Source organism: Diadema antillarum, unplaced genomic scaffold, assembly GCF_040938485.1.
Source record: "Diadema antillarum isolate AM-2024a unplaced genomic scaffold, OU_Dant_1.0 seq00000367_RagTag, whole genome shotgun sequence".
Taxonomy (NCBI): domain Eukaryota; kingdom Metazoa; phylum Echinodermata; class Echinoidea; order Diadematoida; family Diadematidae; genus Diadema; species Diadema antillarum.
In genome coordinates, this window is record NW_027271368.1 from 1,318,041 (window position 1) to 1,338,197 (window position 20,157).

The following is a 20,157-nucleotide window of genomic DNA, read 5'->3' on the forward strand; positions in this document are numbered from 1 at the left end:
TTCTAACACTTTTTGGTGAGATAATGAGAAACTTCTCATGAAATGTGAAAGAGAATGTAATTCCAAGAGGAGTTCAATCTTTATTTGATGAAAATTTGTTATAAAATGGCTGAGATACCAAAAAACAGAGCAATCCTTACACTTGTAAAAGTATGGGACCCGCCTTTTATGATTACTTTGTTTTACTTTGTTTTTGGATGTCTCGGCCATTTCAGAGCCAATTTTTCATCAAATAAATTTTGAATTACTCTTAGAATGACTTGCTCTGTGATATTTCATAAGTGGTTTCTTAACTTGGTATCTTGCAAAAAGTTGAAAGCCCAATCCTCAACTCCACCAATATACCCTATAGGGCCTACCATCCCTTTAAAGTATCATACTGTGCTTTACATACTTGTACTTTCGATGTGTAATGCTCTCGGTTATTGCCGCCAACATCAATAGCACGTGTGTGGTTCCATTGACGAGGAATGTTATACATTACCCCACCGAAGCTTGTTTCAGAATCATTCTATCCCCATCAATCTATAGTAAGATGTCAGCAGTAATTTTTTTGTAAGTCTTATCGGTCTGTGAATACAACTGTTCGGACAACGGCTGTAATGGTTTTGACTTTTAGACCGGTTTAAATTAAGGAGTTGCGGTTAGAATCTCCCGCCTCCCTGTTGTATACAAACTAAAAGTATAATAGAGTTCCATGTAGATCTTAAGTGTGACTTTACTATGCGAATGTAGGATAAGTGCGATGGAGGTAGGCTAGGCCCGCATGTGCATTTATAATTATGAACCTGCAAACTTATATTGGGATGTTTAACGCTTGGCTTTGTTGACCAGTATCAAAGAAAACGGGGTCCTTTTTTTCCATGGAGGATGTACTATTTCATTATGTTATCAAATATGTGACTGTCTGTCTGCATAATGATTATTCGTGTAGACTACAATTCGTTATTCCGAAGGTTCTTTAGTCCGAAGGTTCGTTAATCTGAAAATGTGATAAGGTTTGTTATATCGAAGGTTCATTAATCCGAAAATGAAATAAAGTTTGTTATTCCGACTGTTCGTTAATCCGAAAATGAAACAAAGCTCGCTATTTCATTTTCGGAACAACGAACCTTCGGAATAACGAACCCTATTTCATTTTCGGATTAACGAGCCTTCGGAATAGCACACCCTATGTCATTCTCGGATAAACGAGCCTTCGGAATAGCACACCCTATTTCATTTTCGGATTAACGAACCTTCGGAATAACAAAAAGCACCCATTCGTATATATACCAAGCCATTTTTGATCCATACAAGGCATATCCCAACCCGAACCAGCGAGCCATCTGGCTTGCATCTCTACCTATCATTCTGTCTATTTATTAGAAGGTTTACTTATTCATGTTTACATCGTATATAGCCCAGGAGGTAAATTGCATAAAACTCATACAAATGATATGTCAGCAACTAAATATAAACTGGAAACTAACTCACAAAAAATTGTGCAAGAGATCCAAGGCCTATGCCGTAACAAAAAGTAACAAAACTTAAATAAATACAAAATAATCTTAAATATAACGTGAAATACAGTATCTATCTACTATACCGATCCACCTTATCTACAAATTGTGCACGTACAATGTGATTGTCAGCATGAAATAAGTTGCTCATCTAAATCAGTTTCAACCTGTTAAAGGTTAAGCTTGTAATAGAAATTCTTTACGATTGGTAATGCAACAATAAGAATACCATATGAAGAGTTTGTTCGCAAAAACCGATAATTCCATATTTGCCAAGTGGAGATGTTTGCGATCAAAGATCAAGAAAATAGAGAGAATAATAAGAAAATTTCTGCTTCTTTTGACCATAACTTCAAAAATATATCTTCATATGTAGTGACCAATATATCATTTAAAAGGTATCATTTTGTACTTTATGACAGAGACCGTACTTCAAAATCTTCAAAAATGGACTTATCGGTTTTTGCAAACAAACTCTTCATATACATGTACTGTAATAGTGATAGGCATCTACCGTGAATTTTTTAAAAGATGCAAAACTTTACATACCATGGAAATGGCAGTATATACAGACAGTCTACATCTTATCTAAAGTACACACAACGTATATTGATTTGATATAAGACAACTCATCAGCTCGTTTAGATCATTTTATTATATCATTTGTATTGATGTGCATGTATACAGTCGTATAAACAGTACATTGTGTACATAACTAAGATTGCCGAAACAATGTATAGTTATTGATCGCACAAAATCCTTGTATTCTCTATACTCGTATGAATGAAGGGCCCAATAACTCTTTTCTTGAAACGTTTCTTTTCATATATAGTTTGTAGACTAGTAAGCACATACAATTTGACATTGTGTTCAGATACGTTACTTCTGTTGTGTTGTTGTGTCCTCCTGGATGCTCAATGACTAACTAAACTACTTCCCATCTTATGTTTAAGACAAGGATGCGATTACAATAAAATTCATGAATTTAATCTGTACGTACATGTACAAAACTAAAATCTAACGAGAGTCTATACACGATGTGGGAGTTTATTGGAAATTAAGTAATCTGTCTTGCCACAGTCAGCTTTCACGTGTAATGAATTACATTGTAATTAGTTGTGTAAGGAGGGTATTGTGTATATAAGAATCCTGATAACTATCAAATTACAATGTATACATTACATATTGTAGTTGGTGCCTCCCCCAACTTGGCAAATACAGGAAATGACCTTACAATATTTCATTTTTGAGTCGTCATGACTATTCATCCGTGTTCTTTACATAAACTCTTCGAAACTGATACACTGGTACACTGTAAAAACATCGGTGTTAGATTTAACACCACGTTTGTTAAATCTAACACCGATCAAACTTCAATAAAGGACCACACCCACAGGTGTTAAAAATGCACTGTGATGGTGTTGAAAAGTGTTCACCTGACACTTCGTGGTGTTAATTTGACACTCTACTTGGTGTTATTTTGACACTGTACTGGTGTTAATTAAAAAATGACACCACATGGTGTTGATTTGATATTTGTTGGTGTTAATATCAATGGTTTAACACCCGCCCAGCTTCAATAAGAGACCACACCAGCTGGTGTTACTTTGGTGTAAATTTATTTTCACATTTTTTCAAAAATCTAGTATTTTAATGTAAAATTCTTGATCGTCTTGTTTAAATTAAAAATCAACAAGAAGTGCAGTTACTAAGAAACTCTTCAAAAAACAGTTTAAAATTTGGAAATGACACCCGGAGGTGTTAATTCAACACCATAAATGAGCACCAAAAATTTAACACCAGCTCGGTGTTCACTATTTAACACCGGACTTTTTGCAGTGTACACTTACACAAGTATGCCAACGTCACAGCAGGGATCAAAGGAAAATAAGTAAACTAAAAAAGAAAGTATTTGAATGAACTTATGATTGTACTGTCGAATCGATACCAAGCGACTAAAAAAATAATAATAATGTATTGTAAATTGTAAATGCTTCACAGCTGCCTTAACCTTGGACCTAGTGATATGGATTGTCGACATATATGGGCAAGCGTACACATGACACTAGAACCTTCCCAAACAAAAAGAGAAATTCGTCGTTACTGTATGTTTTATTGTTCTGCTGAAGAGTGTGAGGAACAGAAAACTGGAATAAGGATGCACTTAATGTACGTTGGAAAAAAAAACCTTAAAGCGAGATTAAAGGGGAAGTTTCCAAAATATACATGTGGATTGAGTATACTGCAGCAAATGTATGCCTACACATTGTACATTAGATAATGAATATGCAGATTGAGTAACTGCATCAGTGCACATCAGTGAATTTTGAGAAAAATCCCACGATCCGTTAAAAAATTAAATGCTTAAATTTGGGTGCCACCTTCGCTGCACGAGAATATCACAACAGTTCTTGACGTCACTGCGTAACAACAACGTACAGAAAATAAGACGAGACTTCCCTAAAATTTCATTATCAATGTCGTATGAAAAAGTAAACATTCTTAACTCATGTTATGGGTGATATAATTCCTGAATGCTGAATGAGCTAACTGAATTGGCCTTCGAACATTATGCCAATTTTTTTTTTTGTAGTATTCCCTTTAGATTTGTTTTATAACATTGTCCTGCAGTGACGTCAGAAGCTTTAAAAATCACGTAGTTTGAAGGATCTTCACTGATTAAATTTTATGCTGCATTCACTTAATCCACGTGTATATTTGGGGAAACTTCCTCCCTTAGCTGCACAGCATGGATTTTGCTATTCGAACATTCTCATTACTGACAGACTTTTATCAGAACAGAATTTTAATAATAGTAATAATGTTTATATTGTTTTCGAGGGCACTCCAGCGCAAAACCGAGACTTTCGACAATTGCTCAAAAAGGGTTGTTATTGTACAGGAAATCAAGTGATTATTGAAAGTATTATAATTCTGCACGTCGCATCAGTTTCGATTTCATTGGGATGAACAATTTGTACAAATATGTATTGTATAAAAAGATGATAATGCAATGTCCAATAATCAACAACTCTCCTGTTACATTTTCGGAATTAATGACTTCTTTTTCCGTCATAATATAGGCAATGATCGACTATAGATTTAAGTCTGAGCGATACCAAATCGCAAAAGAAAATACATAATATATCCACAAAATAGATAAAGATATCAAATGAAGGAGATGTTAAGTTTTACTTTCAATTGAAAACTGGGGTCACTATAACCATCTGTAATACTATGCCCATTATTTTAAGTCGTAGCTTATCAGATCGGTTTTTGTCACATTGAAGATGTAGGATTGGTTAGAAATACATATCTCTCCCTCCTAATGTCATGAATGTGATATTACATGCGATACAGAACTTGAACATTTTTTTTTCTTAGAATACAGAGGTTTTTATCATTATTATTATTATTATTATTATTATTATTATTATTATTGTTATTTTCATTATCATCATTATCATCATCATCATCATCATTACAGTTATTTTCATTATTTTCATTATCATTATTACTATTATCATTGTTGTTACCACTATTATTATTATCATCATCATGGGGGGGGGGGGGGTTCAAGAAAGCCTGTTCCATAAATGTTACAGTTTGTGTTTTTAAGTGCTTTGTGTAAATGCATGACACAAGTCATGTGAAAAAAAAGTGGGTTCAAGTGATAGTGGAATCTGGTTCGACGCCCTACATTATACACGTCTGCCAGACATTTTGAAACGGGGTTCTTAAATCAGTGCCAATACTTCGAACCAATCCCTTACGGCACTTGTAACGCAATCAAAATACAATGGTACAGTCGAAATACAGTCTTGATTATTATTATTATATAAAACACACACACACACACACACACACACACACACACAGACGAGAGGGAGACACAAAGACAGAAACAAGAAAGGGAGCAAGAAACAAATTCATTTCCGCATGCCTGACTGTCTTACGTTAAATCTATACGGGGATTAAATCCATAAACACCGATGATCCGTCAACTGCGTCCAGCGCAATACAATTCGCGGAAATGGATAAGTAGGCTACATCATGGCTGTGTACACACATACAAGAATGCTGCATTACGATATTGGCCAATGTTCGGAGGTTACATTCAAAGTTTTACCATTTCTTGATGTTCTGTTTTGGGTTGTTGTTTTTTTCCCACACTTTGAGCAAGGGCGTATAGACTGTGATCTGTGTTTCTTTACGAAAGCACATCGCTGAGGTGTAACAGATGACGTGAAAGCTTATTGTAGGACTCTTTCAAGTGACAATACACCTTCGTAAACGAGGACCTCAATTTCATCAACTTAAATCTTCTTTTTTTCTCTCTCTCTCTCTCTCTTTCTTTTCACAGATGATCCAGAGATGTGACGTCACGTGTTATGTCGGAATGTTCTTCTCTGTTATCAAACTGGACCTCATTCGACTTGTTTATCCCAAGATGTGTGTCGAATTAGAAGTTGAAAAGAAAATAAAGGTCAGTGAAGCTAATGATTCTAAAGACGAATAAGGTGGCATATAAACAATGTGAAAATTGTCTGCATGTTAACAGCAGAAGAAAAAGTCTGCACAGGTCTAATTTGAGGGAAAATCAACTTAGTTGTCTCTAATTTGTGTGTAAAATTCGGTGATTCTCACCCTGTCAACCAACGGAGTATGAGTGTGTTTTGTGGTATTTCAAATCGTATCAAAGTATATAGACACGAGCTTACTTTCTACGGAAAGGCTGCTCTACATGTATAACAAAATTAATACTGATAAAAGTCTCATCCGTTCCCTCCTTCAGATTGGACTTAAAGCCGTTATACCGCCCCTCCTCTGTTGCTTGCTTTCAATCATTATTTTAATTTTCCTCCTTAGAGCTTAGCCACAATGAAAAAAGCAATGATAATTCATGTCAATCAAATAAGTATAAAACAGATAGGAGTTATACATCACAGAACATAATTGTACCCGATTCTTTTAATGTGCGTCAGCGTACATTCATGACAGTGGACGAATTATTCGTCAATACTGAAGGAGAGAAACGCAGCTAAGAATAGAATCCATCGATCAAAAACATTTGAGACGAGGGCGTCTATATATGGATACTGAAACCAGTCTGTCTGCTCTGCAAGTTATGAATACGCTTTTCTTTTTCTTTTTTTGTTGTTGTTGAGCATGTTAAGAGGGCGGGAGTGGATGATGGGTGAGAGTGGTCACAGGTCGAATTCTCATAATGAATCGATGCATATATTTTTCACTTTCACTTGTTCCGGGGTCTCCGTAAAGTATATAATGAAAGTGATTTGAAATACAATGTTGTCACTCTCTGAAAATATCGTTCATATTTTGCATATTTTTTTTTTCCCTCAGATGGCAGGGCTGCTGCGGCCTGCTACAGAAAACTCTTGAAGAAGACAAGTGCCATTCAGGATTTCAGCATCGTTCGAGAAACGCCACCGTCGGCGGATTTGCAATCTGAAACGAAAAGAGGGCGCTGTTCAGTAAAACAGATATGTCGGTGATAACCGCTGCGGCAGTGACTGCGATGAAGCTGAACGCGTCACAAACGACGCCTCAGCTTCAAAAGGACGAGTACGAGTTCTATGACTACCGACAACGCATCGCCGTTGCTACTTTTTCCATACTCATCAGCGTGTTTGGAATTCTCGGAAATTCCCTGGTGTTGTTCGCTGTGTCGCTTTCGAAGAAATTGCAAAACAAGGTGAACGTCTTTGTCGTCAATCTCAGCGTAGCGGACACGATGATATGTTGCGTTCTTCCCTTCAATGTGGTCGCTTTGCTCTCTCGTGAAGGTTGGCCGCAAAGTCATTCGCAACATCTTCTCTGCTCGGCCGCATCCGGCTTTCTCTGGATCGGACTCGGCTGCGGAACTATCACACTGGCGCTGATCGCCTTCAATAGGTACTACGTCATTAAACACAACGATTTTGGCACGGCATACACGTCGAGACGAATCGCTGTCATGATCATCTTCTCCTGGCTTTATCCAGCCATCCTCATGAACGTCGTCACCCAAGCCGGTTTGGGTCGCTTGGGTTATTCTCAAAAATACAAATCCTGCTTACAGGACTCGACACACCAATACTCCGAGTACCTGAGCCTGTTTGCAGGTATTACCGTCTTCTTGCCAAGTCTTCTGATCATCTTCTTCTGCTACACCATGATCTTCATCCATGTTAGGAAGCACCACCGTCACCTCATTCGCATTTTCATTATCGGCGGAGCGGCAGCCGAGGGAGGGGCGCGCAATGTGAGCGTGTGTGAGAACAGCGCCAACTACCCGAGCACACCGCGCTCACGCGACAATGTCCATTTCACCTTCCCTCCGGACAATCGCCCAAATCCCGACGCGCAGTCAGAGGGTGTTGATCGTCCAGCGTCTCTACTGGAATGCGACACACCTGCTTCGGCAGCCCCTTCCCTGACACCATCATGCCCCAGGACACCTGTACAGGCAGAGGACGGGCTTGGCCCTCGCACCAAGTCCGTGTCGGAGGAGCTCTCCCACAGCGTGAGCCGCCGCCAGGCCGACATCACTCGTAACGTCTTCTATGTGGTCCTCGCCTTTCTCATCTGTTTGGCGCCGTATGGAGTCGCCATCCTCCTACCAAACAGCGAACCCGGCATTCCTTGGGTCATGCTTCTCTTACAGTTCAACACATGTGTCAACCCTGTTATATATGCTCTTAAGCACCCGACCTTTAGAGAGGTCATCCCCAGGATTCTCCGTTGTGACTTTTCCAACATACCGGCCAAGTCGCAGTGGCTGAAAAAGTTGCTAGGGAGAACCTGAATTCTCCATCGCGTCTAGAGACACAGATTCTCTTACATAAATTGACCTCATGTTTGCACGCTGTACTATGATAGGCATATTGAGTATATTCAACATATGATAAGAAATATATTTGCCGTACTATGATACTAAGTATATTTAAATATTATATTGTGAGAAATATATTTGCCGTAGTATGATACTAAACATATTTAAATGTATATGATAAGAAATATATTTGTCGTACTATGACACTAAATATATTTTCTGTGGAATATGGAATAAGAATCGCAGAGGATCAGATCCAGCCCAGTACTTACACAATGTACGTCCTTGGACATGATATTTTTACCCACCATGTCCCTTTCGACCCAGGTGTATATACAGGTAAGCGGGTACCTGGCAATGCTGATAGGTTAATCATAACGACATCAGAGCTCTCTGGTAGAGCAGTGGCAACGCTGAAGAGGTTACCCTGGGTAAAGAAGACCGTCTTATCGTTATTATCATGAATAATAATGATGATAATGATGATAATGATGATAATGATAATAATAATAGTGATAATGATAATAATAATAATAATAATAATATTGTTATTATTAGCATTGCTATTATTATTATTATTATTATTATTATTATCATTATCACTATTATTATTATCATTATCATCATTATCATCATTACCCTTACCGTCTTATCGTTATTATCATGAATAATAATGATGATAATGATGATAATGATGAAAATGATAATAATAATAGTGATAATGATAATAATAATAATAATAATAATAATAATAATATTGTTATTATTATTATTATTATTATTATTATTATTATTATTATTATTATTATTGTCATTATCATTATCATACTAATGTATTCTCACGATATTGGAGACGATACGAAAGTTGTATTTTGTGAAGATGGAGAACGTGATGCCCTTCGGGCAAAGCGATCAATCATTGTAATTAAAAATTGTGCGTTGAACTCGATGTAGTAATGTAGGCAAGATGGCACTATGTCAAAGAGATAGAACGTCCTTCAGAACTTAATGAAAAAAAAATCTTTGCCATAACCATAACCTACATTGTAAGATGTATCACCTACGGAAGACCATTCACTGTACACAGTTTGATAGCATCTTACTATTCTCTTCTCTTGCCCTATGCACTGATTGTGCTTGGTTGATAACTAATACAGGTATTCATAAGTCATGCAATATCAGAAAGAAATGATATTTGGAATTATTCCACGCTGTACTGCATTTTTTTTTATTCAACAAACGTAGCCTTGTCATTTTTTCTTTCTTACAACAGAGGAGTAACAAAAATAAGACCAACTAAAATCTTTGCTTTTGAATATATCCGCCATTTCAAACCGATTTTCAACAAATGAAAATTGGATGCCTTTTCAGAATTGTATGGTTTCTAACTATCTCTTTTTAGCTGAATCCTCACCTCGACCAATACTATATAATCCATTGAAGGCCATGAATCCATGACCATGTTTACCGCTGCTGACCCGGCTGAAGTGAGACTAACATGTACAGCTATATTCACTGTATTATGCTGCACATCCCACATCATGTACATCACAGAGCGTTCGAGCCGTAGAATCTTTGAAAGAATTAATCTCGTCACACGGAATTATCAAATGACTTGCTACCATACTGACCTATTCTTTTTTTCGACGCATCGTGTTTCAAGAATTGTTTCTCACTATTGAAGGCCACGACAGATCCTGTACTTTAAGATCTTTGAGTATCATTAAAACTACAAATTACTGTGATCGGATCGGGCCCTTTGAAATGTTCATAGTAACATCAAGGACAGACTATCTAATTTGACTGCATGTACATGTATGACTTGTCAATGATTTGCTGATGTAAATACTTGACTAGCAAGTCCATCCCATTGTATATTGATGATGAGATTTTCACTACCCCAAGTATTAAATGGTAAACAGTAACAAAGCACTTTCATATGGCAAATGAAGCAAACAAGAGCAATTATGCTATAAACGTTATCACTGGAGATTTGTTTTTCACTGAAACTATGGAGGTAGATGATGAATGTTTTATTGAATGCACATAATTGATCAATATGGACATTTGGTTTCTCAATCAATAAAGCCACAATGTATAAACATGAATACGAATCGCTCTCTTACTTTGGCGTTTAACCCACGAGTTTTATCAAAGAGAGAATGTTTTTATCCGAGAGAGAGAGAGAGAGAGAGAGAGAGAGAGAGGGGGGGGGGGGCGAGAGAGAGTGTATGAGTGTGAGAGGGAGAGACTTTGATTTGTACGTCTGACATGATCATCGACGTATTGCGCATGCGCAAATATGCAAATCTGTCAGGTCGGTGTGTCGTTCTTAGTTATTAAACTTTGCCTCGTATTGAAGACAAGCCTTTCGAGATTGACCCCCCCCCCCCCCCATAATACAATACACTTTACGTGATTTACCTTCGGTAAATTGCATATGAGTAGGGATCTGATCAATTTCGGCACAGATAACCGACGCATAAATAACATGTTACAATCTCCATCACGGAAGTTAACCAGATTCGAACTATTGTTCTCAAGATACTGGCTCTTTGGATCCTGGTGCATGGTTACCAGGATAGAGCCATACAAATTCCTCTTTACCAAAGGCATCATTAGTCTAAGGAATTAGAATTTAATGAAAACGGCATATATTAGCCATCATTTCCTTCACACATTATGTGATATGTATTCACAGTGGTCATGTAATAAGGCAAGTGACATTATATCGTAGTGTCGAAACCTTGTCTGGGAATCTATTCGAGAGGAGACACCGATCTGGTAGCAAGTTTGTGCCGTTGGTCATGACAGTTGTGCAAATCGAAAGTATTCTGTTAGCTGTGTTAAATTCCTCTATGTAGACGTTAGTAATTTAATCGCTCAGGAACAATTTGTTGAGGTACGAGTGTGTGCGCGTGAAAGGCCTATGTGCCAGCTATTGTTCTACATGTATATAGTCTGAATTGGTTCATGGGTTGTGCATGTGCATCTCGCCGAATGGTGAATAATTACGTTTACGGGATGTACTACCAACGAGATAGTACCTCCTGGGTACGTACAAGCCTTTTGTAGTGAGAAAGCTTCGTGCAACTCATATTTTCAAAAGATACACAAAGGTACACTCTAAAAAATCCGGGTCAGAGCTGACCCGGAATCGGGTCCGTTGGGGTCACACCCGGCGTTCCGGGTCAAAATGACTTGGAATTTGGTCATGAAAACCGGGAATGAGGTCAACCTGACCCAATTCATGACACTGAATGGGGTCATATCTGACCCCATTCCTTGTCATTTCTGACCCGGAACCGGGTGTGACCCCAACGAACCCTTTCCGGGTCAGTTCTGACCCGAATGTTTTAAGAGCGTAGATCAGTCTGCAAGAATCTTCAGTCTATTGAAGGAGGCAGACTTAATCAGAAGAAGAAGTGGAAAGAAGTCACCATAATTCAAAGTAATATTTCTTTCATTTCGTTGACATTTGGATCTGTTTTCCTGTAGAGTTTCCATGTGCACTTGTTCAACAAACTCTGAGGATTTCTTTATTTCGCATTTAGTGGAAATGGGACCCCTTTCTCTTCAAGGCATAATTTACCATTTGTAGATGAAACAGAAACCCGGCATTAGTGATTCTAAATAGTTCTAAAATGTGAGTTAGGGATAGAAACAACCAGTGTAAGAATTTGAACCAGTGTAATCGATGTTAAGTATTGTTAAATGCACAAAATATGAGCAATAGTTATAATAGAAATGTTTTCAGATTAAACCGTCTACAGTTATGGTTTAATGAGAACAGTAGCAATATCTCCTTATATCTTAGGCTTTATCAAAAATATGGTCGGATGTTTTGTGTTACAACTAACCTACACATTATGCATCATCAAAAGTGATATCTTGATCATTTTTAAAATCACTTCTCACAAAGGTAAACAGGACCTTTAAAAAAAATCAGTAAAGCGATATCAGTTGCGGCTTTTGACTTTACTACTGCATTGAGGCTACATGGTGTGAGACGAAGTTGGTGACAACTGTTGATGTACATAGTATACTGTCAACACTTTGTTAAAATGGGTGAAAAAAAAGACTAAATAACCTTTCATTTGCTTTATCTTTTCGAATCTAAATACGGTTTTTATGACATTAGCTGTTGACAAGAAACCGCAGTAAAGATTTTTTTTTTTTGATTAAAATACATCCTGTTTAGTGAGGTTTACCAGGTGGGAACTGTGATTTTTTTCCTCATAACTTACCAATTGGTATAAATGTCTTGTTCTGCCTGGCCCGGTTTCTAAACCATGAACGGACTGTTACTATTGGCATCGTATGTTTACAGAGCTGCCAATATTTGTTTTACGTGTCCTCTTTATTCAACGGGGGAGGGGCCATTGTTGTCATGCCTTTTATTCGTGTATTCGTGACGGTTAACTTTCCGAGCTACAGTGGGAAGGGAAATTCCCCAACGGACAAGTCAACGAGCAAATTATAAAGGAACTACCTAAGGGGGTCACGCTGGTTGCTTATCTATATCTTCCAAAATATCCTTCACCTATATACTTGTGGTGAAATCAACGCGTCCGCATTTTTATCGGCCTGACGAATGCCCTTGAAGGGTTTACGACGGAGTTTCACATGTTGATGAAGAACGTTGTCAAATATTTGTAGACAATTCAAGTCTGTCTTGAGTGCAAGTCACATACGGTTATGAATTTGAATGTCAACACCTATAGTCTGTACATTAGACTTTATCGAAAACCGCCCCTAAATATTATTTACCAACACTCAAGATCCGCCAATTTAACGACTGTTAAAGAAGTACTCGTACATTATTATTTTCTTTTGTGAGGGGGGTTTGGATGGAGTTAGTTTTACGATTCTTTGTAGCAGCAAAATCAAACACAGCCTATGAAATAAGTGTCTACATACTCAAGGACTTACAGGGCCTATCTCTACTAACGTGGATGATTACAGAACTTGCTGTCATACAGGCACAACGCCAAATCTAGTTGTGATTACTTTCTAAGGAAAACGGAGATGAAAATATCACATCTTGAGACTGACTTTTGGACCTCTCTCTAAAATCAGGCGGTAGTACACCTGTAATACAAAGTTCTCCTTTTAACCCTCTCAATCATTCAATGCCATCCATCGTTAAAAAAAAAAACCCATAATTATTTTAGTAACGTGTTTTATAGACTGAAGGAGAGTTTATCGACTATATAAGGTAATAAATATCCTCCAAAAATCAGATAAGAATCAGTGTTTATGGAGTATTTCGCATTCCGCAGCTCTCCGCTCGTGACTAGAAGTGGCCGCTTTGGAACTCGTCTCACACATTGACGGCTTACTTCCAGGGGTATTACTGTACTACATGAAGTGACCATCACTTTTATTCTTGGACCCGTCGTCACTCCTCACAATGGCAGAGATTCAAGTTTCAAACGCAATTAGGAGATAAGTAGGAAGATTTCCTTCTTCCTTCAGATAGACGAACAGAGTCAAGTGAGTTTATTGCAAGTTCGACTCCAGTCACATGGTATACAATGCTTTGTTTTTAGTATTCTCGAATGGACAATTATTCATGCCACCAAGACATCATCACATGTATTGAGGATTACGTCTATACGTAGGGAGGATCGGATTTTATATTCAACTTCCTTTTTTGAGAGAGGGAAGCAACTTTTTTCCCCTACTGGCCGGGATAAGCCGGGAACTCCTGAATGTACCCCTATCGTCGACAATACTAAACATGGTTGAGACCACTGGCTAACAACAACCCACGCTCACTTTTGTGAAAGATGTATTCACGATTTTTTGTATTAAAGGACACGCTTAGTTGGATTCTCTGAATAGCATAATAATGAGAACTTCGCGTGTCACCTAGTTTACGAAGTATGTGGGAATTTACTTTTTCGGTTTAGGCCCTATATGTTTCGCGGTACACATCGTCGATGCATATAAGCCTCTCTCGAGTAGGCAATTATTTATAAGGTCAACTGGTACCATCGTGACACGACATTCCTGATGCTTTCACATTCATTATTAGACAAACCTATGCTGGCAGGTTGTTATTTTCCCTGAACAATGGGACTATAATTGCATTCAGAAGATGAGGTGAGTCCTAGAGCAAGCGTACTATCATTACTGTTTTTATATCGGCAAATGGAATTGAGACAGCACGGCGTTAGTAGTTGCTTGTAGGAATATGACAGTAAAAACACCAAACGGTGTTGGTAGGTGTAACTGGTCATCATATCAACGATGACACATAAAGTAGCAGTAGAGGAAAAGGCCTGGCGTTGTAGTATTGCGGTAGCAGTAGCAGTGGAAGTATATAGAGGAAGCAGAACAGGCAATTAAACCATCTGATTGCGGTAATTGTGTCGTGGTTTGTTGTTTTTACTTTAAAGGTATTAGCACACTGCTCTCACTTTTAAAATTTGCCATTAGAGAAGATGACTGGATAGCACATATATTCCGCTGCAATAGCTGGTCTTCCACAATGGGTTCTAATTGGATGTAAGGTGCATGGGACCGTGCCGCCGGGTTAAACACTCTGCTCTCTGCCATGAATAAGTGAAGCAGGATCTTTTACGTGCATGAGTTACTGTTAATACTACAAGTTCCACTTCTTGGCACATAAACTATGTGGCTTCTACATTGCGACGTCGACCATAGCCTAATACTACGACTGAAAGAACACTTAGAACAGCCGTGCAATGAAATGTCTCCTATGATCGAGAGTGGCCTGCTTGCATGATATGAATGGCGCTAGTATTCTCATTCGACTACTAAACTACAGCTATATGCTGATCTTGCGTCAACAACTGTTGTTACTCAACTCCTTAAACCATTGCTTCGACTGCAATCACATGTACTTCTACTTTAATGGGTTAATAGAACTTGTAGAGTCACTGTTACAACCTGTAACCACCACCACCACCACCTACAATACTGCTACTAATCCTATAATTACTTACTACGTGATTTACTACTACTACTACTGCTACTGCTCCTACTATACTCAAGATTTTTTTTTCTATTACCACAACTAAAACTATCAATATACGACAGGTGTTAAGCTCCTTCCTTTTACTATATGATATTTTTTTTTTGGCGTACGTGTAGTGCGCGATTACTGTGACTACGGGTGAAGCGACAATTATTAATTATATTTCTGAACTTCTGATCCCAGCGCATTTCAATCACGTCGTCGTGCTCACAGCTCCTCAAAGCATGATATCAGAATGAATTAATCTCTCTGGAATCAACTCAAACATTCTCTCTATTGTCCCATTTGGTGTGGAATTTTTATTTAGTCAGTCTCCCTCTGGTGAACGCCTGAAGTAAAAAAGTTCATCAGCGAAAGTCCTCCAATCCTAAACACTGTAATCACAAGCTATGTGGTAACAGGAGTTGACTTGCATGCTTTGGTCGCGAGAGTAATCAACAGCGTTCCTTGATAAACATATCCGCTCTGATAAACGCTACATTATCATATAAGTATTAATTTTGTGGTGTAATGCAGCATCTTTTTATCATAATTTGTGCATATCATTGTTCGTTGTTGATCATTTAGAGTAAAAGGCTTACTTTTATTTTGAGCTCTCTGCTGTTCATTCTTTTTTGGTCGATCGCAGATATTTCAAAAAGTTTCAAAATGTGTAAAATGAATGATTGATTTTAGAATTGACAACACATAATCATTGTTGATAACATTATTCTATAATTGATATATAACAAAGAGTTGTTGCTGTTTTACCGCCAGTATACAATGTATGATGAAAATGTTCACTTGAACACCATTTTACGCCAGTATAATCAGGCATGCTATAAATTCTAACAGATAATTTGAAACACCAGTCTGTTGTCAATTATAGAGGATAGAATGTAGGATTGCGCTCCACAGTTTCGATATCTGGAATGACAAATATTCAACAATAATTGTAAGGCTCACGAGAAACACTTACGAAGAAACTGATCATGATATCTTAAATCAGTCAATCATTATAACATTGATAAAAGGAAAAAACATTCTTTCCCCTGAAATGACCATGATTAATGGAAATGATAACTCCAACTGTGCTTTCTCAGTGAGCCTGTGATTAGACAAACCATCAAACTTCATTTTCATCACTTTGCTAATGGGATGAATGCTATTGCTCGTATATTTTTTTAATACACGGTATTCAGGAGTTATTTCACTAGGTTTTATCTTTGGATCTAAATAACATTTATTGTATTAATACATTCTTTTGATTTGAATGCTTATGGCTCTCTTGTCACTAGATTATTCTCCTAACTTGGTACGTGCGTGTATGCTATCAGTGGCTAGCTAGTCTTAGCAAAATTGAGGAACATATCATAAGATTCGGTTCACAAGACAGGAAGGAATTAATATTTGCAATAAAAAGCGGTGGATGATTAGAACTTCGATCTAGCTATACCAACTGATGGTTGGTAAAGAAAAGAATATTGATATGTCGTTGGTAATATTTCATTAGACATATTTTCGATGTTTACTTCTACTACAGATTTGCATGCCACTGGTTTTGCTGCACCCTGAAGACATCAGTCCACGGCCATTATCTTGAAAAGGGAATAGCCAGGGTTCTTATGCAGGAACTTTGGGAACGTGTTCATCACTGCTTCCTGGAAGTACGACAAATTCTTGGAAGATACGGGTAAATTAACTGCGACCAAATATGACGGAGAGAATGCTTACAGTTAATGCCACCGGCGATCTCCAGGACACGTACACGACCAGTGATCCGTCCCTGTACACGACGGGTCTCGTCACATTGGTCCGAAAGATCATCGTGTGCAATATGACCTTCAACCTTCAACCGGGGGAATACATCCTCCACAACAAAGAACCACGAACAATTCTCGCTACGTTAGTCCTCATCGTGTTCCTGCTGGGCACGGCTGGAAACCTGATCGTCATCATCGCCGTGATCGTCTCGCGGCGTCTCCAGACCACCACGAACATTTTCGTCGTCAATTTAGCAGTGTCCGATTTCGTCACCGCGCTTTTCCTTCCGGCTCACGTGGCAACCCTTCTAAGCACTAACAGCTGCTACATTCCAGACCTGTTCTGCAAATTTGTCGCGGCAGTCACGCTTACAACTCTAGGTTGCAGTATCGTCACGCTGGCTCTGATTGCCTTCACGAGATTCAACGTCATATATGAAGTCTTGAATCCGAAGCCTTTCCTGAAAAACATGTACAGGCGGCGCAACATCGTGGCCATGGTAGCGTTTTCATGGCTCTACCCCATCGTGCTGATGTGCATCATAGTCCCGGCTGGAGTTGGCTCACTCGGTTACTCCTTGCAATACAAGGTCTGCTCGCAGAACACAAACAACGAGTACTCAGACTACCTGAGCCTAACGGCCGGCCTTCTCGTACAATTTCCCGCCTTTGTCGTCATCATTTTGAGCTACACTTTTATTCTCAGAATGATTCGACAACACCACGAAGTCATGAATTCTCTCCAAGCGCCGAAGCGGGGAGCCGAAAAGGACTTCGAAACCCACACAAATGTAACAATCATAGAAGACGAGGTAGATGGGGTTCCTGGGAATGCCACGATGACGGCGGCAGAATCTATCAAACCTGACAACCATGCCCCAGCTGACCCAGATGACACAAGGTCTCGCAACCCATCATCTGCCGCAGGAGTTATCAATGGGGCTAGTGAACAAAGCAACACACTACCTCAGGAGTCCAACATCAGTAGGTCGCCAACACTGGAAGACATACACAAGCGGAAGAGAAAGGAACGCTACAACCAACAGCTAAAGATCACGTTGAACCTCTTTATTGTCGTCTGTGCGTACACGATCTGCGTGTTGCCTTTGGGGGTGGCTGTGATGATTCCACCGAGTGATCCAGTGATTCCCTGGCTTACGGTTCTTCTTCTCTGTAACTCCTGTCTAAATCCAATCATATACGCTTTGAAGCACCCTACTTTCAGCAAGGTTTTTCTTTGTCTTCTGCGATGCAGATATGCAGACATCCCAGAACCGTCAGCTTTTCTACGAGCACGTATTTATGACGTAACTGACTGAAGTGCGTAACAATCATGTAACCCTTGGCAGCTGATGAATATGTAGTCTGCGGAAATGCAGGATAAAATGCCGTATATTTTATAGATTTTATGCTGATGAAGATTTGAAAAACCTGACACTATGATTGAGTCCTTTTATCAGATTGTTTTCATACTTAAAAAAAATCTTGTAAGGAATTTCTCGTAAGGAGTAGCTCCCTTCCTCAATAAGTTCAAGAACAGGTATCTAGGTCACAAATATTGAAAGTTTTAACTACAATCTATTACATTTAACAAGCGACTATTGTGTAAAAGGTGCAAAAATTTGCAGACTTTAAAGCTAACCTTCATATTCATGTGAAATGACAAAATGCAGCTATATTAATTGAACACATCAGTAAAAGTTTGAGGAAAATACGACAATCAGTTCCAAACGTTATGAATTTTTGAAGTTTCAGTGCTGCCATCGCTGGATGAGAAGACTACTACTACAGCTTGTGATGTCACAGTCATGTGTACAACGATATAGAGAAAATATAAAGAACACTAACATATTTTCACCTTTTTCCAAATGATAAAAGAATACTCGATTTGCCTCTTTCAGAAGGCAGGGGGACTAATATACGTCAGCGACAAGTCGAGGAAATGCATGTGTACTTATTGCAAAAGCTTAAATTTTGTGAAATTCTCTTTATATCTTCGTTGCGTTTGAACAAACAAAATAAGAGGCGGGAGGAGAATTTCAGAAGTTTATGCACAAACTTCTTTGTCTTTGAGGCGATGACATGAACTCACTATTTGCATATTTATTTTGAATGTTCAAGAATTGTTTTGGGGAAATTAGTAGTAGCAAAATTTCACGATTTTATAACTTCCCTATTCTTTATCAGATTTTGATGAAATTTTAGTGTTGTGCCTGTAAAATTTGACTCATCCTTTTCATACTGATTTACCTGGTCCGGGATTCCCTTTTCAAGTTTTACTAAGGGTTGCAAAGATTAGAATCAGTTACAGATTTTTCAATTATTATTAATACTATTATTATCATAATAATAATGATAATTATTATTATTATTATTATTATTATCATTATCATTATTATTATTAGTAGTAGTATTATAATTATTCAAGGGTTAGTAAGCTCGTGACTTCCAGCAAATTGCTGATTTGCTCACAATTGCTCACATTTCTACATGTGCATACGTTATATCACAAAACTGTCTAATACACGTATTACAAATACAATCAGAAATCATAACGAACAAACGAGGTGTGTAGCGACTATGTAATAGCTATACTATGTAAATATTATTATTATCATAATAATAATGATTATTATTATTATTATTATTATTATCATTATCATTATTATTATTAGTAGTAGTATTATAATCATTCAAGGGTTAGTAAGCTCGTGACTTCCAGCAAATTGCTGATTTGCTCACAATTGCCCACATTTCTAGATGTGCATACGTTATATCACAAAACTGTCTAATACACGTATTACAAATACAATCAGAAATCATAACGAACAAACGAGGTGTGTAGCGACTATGTAATAGCGCCATCAGTGTGCATGCATCTGTGAGGCTATGACAAATTCTGCAACCTAAATAATCAAATTCATTTGAACAACAAAGGACTCATATGGAAGAGAGTTTTTTTAACCACCTTATGAACCAAACAAATGAATGATAACAATAAACAGAAAAGAATTGTAACACGATGAAACAGTACCAAACCGCAGCAAGGTTTCATCACAGAGACTTCGTAGG

General features: G+C 38.0%; 2 protein-coding genes across 2 annotated transcripts; both read left to right on the top strand.

The window, feature by feature from the left end:
* Positions 1-7,008: 7,008 nt before the first annotated feature.
* On the top strand, positions 7,009-8,310 carry LOC139731262 (beta-3 adrenergic receptor-like). Its single transcript, XM_071642149.1, has one exon. The coding sequence runs from the start codon at positions 7,009-7,011 to the stop codon at positions 8,308-8,310; it is 1,302 nt and encodes a 433-aa protein (XP_071498250.1).
* An 8,726-nt stretch (positions 8,311-17,036) lies between these two features.
* LOC139731263 (probable G-protein coupled receptor No18) lies at positions 17,037-19,018 on the top strand. Its single transcript, XM_071642150.1, has one exon. It carries the CDS (start codon positions 17,037-17,039, stop codon positions 18,402-18,404), a length of 1,368 nt encoding a protein of 455 aa, XP_071498251.1. The 3' UTR covers positions 18,405-19,018.
* The last annotated feature ends 1,139 nt before the right edge of the window (positions 19,019-20,157 follow it).

Coding starts and splice junctions, on each gene's coding strand:
- LOC139731263 (XM_071642150.1), top strand. CDS start 17,037: ATGACGGAGAGAATGCTTACAGTTAATGCCACCGGCGATCTCCAGGAC.
- LOC139731262 (XM_071642149.1), top strand. CDS start 7,009: ATGTCGGTGATAACCGCTGCGGCAGTGACTGCGATGAAGCTGAACGCG.